This window comes from Chaetura pelagica, unplaced genomic scaffold, assembly GCF_000747805.2.
Source record: "Chaetura pelagica isolate M959 unplaced genomic scaffold, ChaPel_1.0 scaffold40, whole genome shotgun sequence".
Classification (NCBI taxonomy): Eukaryota; Metazoa; Chordata; class Aves; order Apodiformes; family Apodidae; genus Chaetura; species Chaetura pelagica.
In genome coordinates this window covers 3,266,041-3,270,864 of record NW_009952160.1, presented here as the reverse complement: position 1 = coordinate 3,270,864, position 4,824 = coordinate 3,266,041, and the positions used below count along the sequence as shown (strand labels likewise).

General features: G+C 40.4%; 1 protein-coding gene across 1 annotated transcript in view; it reads left to right on the top strand.

The window, feature by feature from the left end:
* The window catches only part of EPB41L4A (erythrocyte membrane protein band 4.1 like 4A), a 146,576-nt gene that overhangs the window by 104,463 nt on the left and 37,289 nt on the right, over positions 1-4,824 (top strand). Inside the window, 1 exon segment of the mRNA XM_010007238.1 lies at positions 2,029-2,141. Within this exon segment, the coding sequence (XP_010005540.1) occupies positions 2,029-2,141 (113 nt within the window).

Genomic DNA, 4,824 nt, shown 5'->3' with positions numbered 1-4,824 from the left:
AGTTTGTCTTCCTTTCTTAAAAAGTTTCAAGGTTGATCTGTGATACAGCATGTTGAGATAATGGTCATTACTGGTAGCTACGTTTATCGTGTTAGTTTTATCTAGAAAATATTAAAGGGTATATTTTCCTTCTAGTATGAAGTGTGTCCTGTTTTGCTGTAGTGATTCAGGACCCCCCCTGACCTGAGTGAATGTTCAAGTAAATATGGTTTGTGATATTTAATTGCACCACATTGATTATACGACGTTAAAGATAGTGATGATCAATTGGTGATTGGTATGTTAACTTGTTAACTCTTTTCTTAGACTTGGAGCAGCAGCAACAGCATTTTTCTGTGCTTTGATAATCTTCTCTTTGCTTATCTATCAGCGTTGTCCTTCCCTCTTTGCCTTTGGTTCCTCTTGTAGCATCAAAAGCAGTGACAGTGTTGTGTATCTGTATCCACCATTAGTTCAAAGCAGAAACCATAATCCTACTATTTGAATGTGTATGCGTGGGGACCGTAATAATATCTTGTGGCTTTTTTTGCTCTGTTTGTTGGGTTTGTTTGTTTTTATTTTTTCCCCTGGGTTTATTTTTTGTTTTGGTTTGTTTGTTTTTGTTTGGTTTTTGTTTGGTTGGTTTTTGTTTGGTTTTTGGTTTTGGTTTTTTGTGTGTGTGTGTTTTTTTGTTTTAATTTATTTTAAATCTTCTAGGTGTTTCTCATGCAGTGGCAGACAGTTTTCAGGAAAGCAGTTTCCTTATGTTAAGATCAGATGTTTTGGTTAAAACATTGAGGTTTTAGTGTGAGTGGAAGGTCTTATACTGAGATGTTTTTCAATAACTGGTTCTGGAATTTGCAACACTGGCATGGTTGCTGAACTTTAAAGTTGAGCAGAGCTAACTTGGGAGCAAAAACCCCATTAAATTCAGCATCAGAAAACAGCATTCCTGTGAAGTAATGTTAGAATTTGTTTGTTGAGGGGTTTTAGGCCTTTAATTCTTTTACAAATTTTGAGAAGATAAAAATTCTGCAATGCTGACTACACCTGTGGGACTATTGGTGAAAATGCAAGAATCATTTGGCAAAGTCTATTATATTGAGTCAGAAACTCTACATAGGTGTCACTACCCATGCAGAGGCATTGGAAATACCTGATTTTTAAGGGCCCTTCCAACCCAAACCATTCTATGATTCTCTGGTATGTAATGCCTGTATTGTTGCTAGTGTGATACCTGTTTACTTCTAAGTCATGGTACTGCAGGGGTTTAAGCACTTGGGAGATAATAGTAACAATTACTTCTTTTGTATAGTAAGTTTCCACAAGCAATCATGGAATTTTGGGGAGTTATACAAGGCAGTTTTAACATTTTTGTTATGAACACTGTATTCTGCTTACTGAAATGGAGAGAAACACTAAAATGTGCATAAAATAATTTATTTAAACTTAATAACTTATTTACATTATGCAATGAAGAGGAGCCTTACTGTAAGTAGGAATCAAGACTTCTGAATTTATTATTTTTTGGGCCTGTTCTACTGAGAATACTTTATTACAGTTTGCTTTGCATGTGGTTTTCCATGCCCTTCAGGTTGTCATTCCACCTGGCAGAGAAGTAGCCCCTACAAACTACAACTGAATAATGTTAAATACATGTTTTCCTGAGATGACAACTTACACAAAGAATTCAAGAAGTAATCAAATTACTTAAGAAAGTCATATGTTAGAATATTGGAGGTTACAAAGGGTCACACTATATTAGCCTATTCCTAATTTACCAGTATTTTGGTTTAGTTGCTTAGCTTCTATTGAAAATACTAAATATAGAAGAGGTTTGCACAGTATTTTGACAATTCTGGCAGTGACTGATTCAAAACAAAACTCAGGGTGGTGCCACTCAGCAGGAGAACCAGGAGCTGGGATGAGAAGTGAATAGCTAACAAAATGTGCTGCCCAAGCCCCATGTATTTTTTTACTGTCTAAAGATCCTCTCTTTCTTTATTAATTTTCTCAAGTGTTTTCTCATTATTTTGTTGCATTTTCCAGTGGGAGGACATCTTTGCAAATGACCAGAGACCCTTCTGTGCAGCTCCCACGGCCTGACCAGTGCATTGAAAGAAGTCGCAGCAAGACTTACCCCAAAAGAACACAGCAGACAGGCAAGTCCTTCTCTCCTGGGCCTCTGGAGAGATGTTTTCTGTGGTTTGTTTTGTTTTCAGGAAACGACTCAAAACTGCTGCAGTGTCCTCAGAATTGATTCTTTCTTTTGCCTTAGGGTCAGTATTTATACCTAACCTTAACAGGATCTAAAAACTCCAGCTTGGTGGATAAAAGAGGTGGCATAGATCAAACAGATAAAACCCCATGTTTGTCAGTATAATGTAAAGAATGAAGGGGAATTTTGAAAACAGGCAGTGAGAATGTGTTTTCTAGGATCCTGTCTCTCACTAGAGAATTTCATTCCTGTCTGTCTTGGTTGGTATCCCATTGTTCCAGCTGCTTGACAGGTATCTCACCTGTCCATCCTCTTCCCAGTTCAAGGAAAATATCCCATTATTTTTTATATTAAGTGGAACAGAAGTTAGTGCCATGCCATTTGCAATTTAACATGGTTCAGGTGTGTGAATTGCAAATCTGTTCTGCATGCTGAAGACGTCAGGGGAAGCTGGAAGTTTTTACAGGTGTCAAAGGCAGTGTGTAGGGTTAAGCACCAATTACAGGAGTAATGCCCAGAATAATGGATGTTTCCTGAAATTTAGCAGTAGAGGCAAAAAGCTTTTCAAATGTCAAGCTCCAGTTCTACACGTGATTACACATGTATGCTTAACTTCACCTGGGACAGCATCTGTGCAGATTTCAGCCCAACTCATGCATGTAGTTAAATATATATGTATGTGTATTAGCAGTTATAGAAAAAACTGTTCTGGACTTTTAAAGGTAAGCAAAATTTTGTTTTATCCTGGGTTGGTATGGCATTATCAAGTTTTGAGAGTCATCATTTTTAAAAAGAGAGTGGGTACCATGCGTCTTGAAACCTCCCATGTTTATTCTGGATGCTATCTTTTTAGTCAGAAACCATACTGGTGTGTTCTGCCTTAGCTGCAGCAGGTATTGAAGTGTAATGTAGTTAAAAGTACAGCCCTTGAAAAATACAAGCAGTTGTAACAGTTTTTAAATTTTATTTTATTTAGTTAAGTGCAAGAAGAGAAGGATTTCTTTGCTTTCTGATCATGGTATCTTCTTGTTGCACGTGTCAGTGGGTGCCTAAAAGGACAAGAAGCTGTTCACCCTTGAACCTAGGGCTGTACCATTTTCAGGGTGTTAGCTCAAGATGAACAGCATTTCGTACATCATTAGTCCCAAGCTCAGTTGGGCAGAAAATTGTGTGGCTATTTCAGAGCTGAAACTTGGTCCTTAGCTGAAAATAATGTTTGCCTTAGTGCAGGCAGTGAAAGTCAGTCTATATTGCTGCAAGGGTGTGTGTGTTGTGCTTAATTGGAACAGGGAGTAAAACTGAAACCTTCCTGTGGTGTATGCTGCTGATGTAATGTGATGCAGAATTCTGTGGGTAAATTGTGCTTGTTGCTTTGGTGGATTGAAATAATTTTTTTACTTTAAAAAGCTGCTTTTTCTACCAGCTTACTCATGTCTGTTTGTCTAACCTGTATCGCCTTTCTACATTGGATCATGAACTGGTTAAAGGAAGAAGTCAAAGCATTGTGGTCAATGGGACAGAATCTAGTTAGAGGTCTGTGACTAGTGGAGTCCCTCAGGGGTCAGTACTGGGACAGGTACTCTTCAGTATTTTCATCAACGCCCTGATGAGGGAACAGAGTGTGCTCCCAGCAAGTTTGCTGATGACACTAAACTGGGAGGAGTGGCTGACACACCAGAAGGCTATGCTGCCATTCAGTGAGACCTGGACAGGGAGAAACCCGATGAAATTCAACAAGGGCAAGTGTAGAGTCTTGCATCTGGGGAAGAACAACCCCATGTACCAGTACAGGTTGGGGGCTGACCTGCTGGAGGGCAGTGTAGGAGAAAGGGACCTGGGGGTCCTGGTGGACAGGAGGATGATCATGAGCCAGCAATGTGCCCTTGTGGCCAAGAAGGCCAATGGCATCCTGGGGTGTGTTAGCAAGGGTGTGGTTAGTAGGTCAAGGGAGGTTCTCCTCCCCCTCTATTCTGCCTTGGTGAGGCCACATCTGGAATATTGTGTCCAGTTCTGGGCCCCTCAGTTCAAGAAGGACAGGGAACTGCTTGAAAGAGTCCAGCTCAGAGCCACAAAGATGATGAAGGGAGTGGAACTTCTCCCTGATGAGAAAGGGCTGAGGAAGCTGGGTCTCTTTAGCTTGGAGAAAAGGAGACTGAGGGGCAACCTCATCAGAGTGTCAGGAGGACAGACCCAGGCTTTTTACAGTGATGTCCAGTGATAGGACAAGGGGCAGTGGGTGCAAACTGGAACATGGGAGGTTCCACATAAACATCAGAAAAAAACTTCTTTACTCTGAGAGTGACAGAGCACTGGAAGAGGCTGCCCGGAGAGGTTGTGGAGTCTCCTTCACTGGTGACATTCAACACCTGCCTGGACATGTTCCTGTGTGATGTGCTCTGGGTGATCCTGCTTTGGCAGGGGGGTTGGACTAGATGATCTTTCGAAGTCCCTTCCAACCCCTAAGATTCTGTGGGTTTGTGATTCTGTGATTGCTTTGCTTTTAATTCAACTTAATTCATTACCCATGTGTTCCAAATGTCCAGTTATTTTCCCGTGGGACAGATGTATTACTTTAAATGATTTTGAAGTTAAATGAATTTGTTCCGTTTCTCACTTAAAATAGGGAC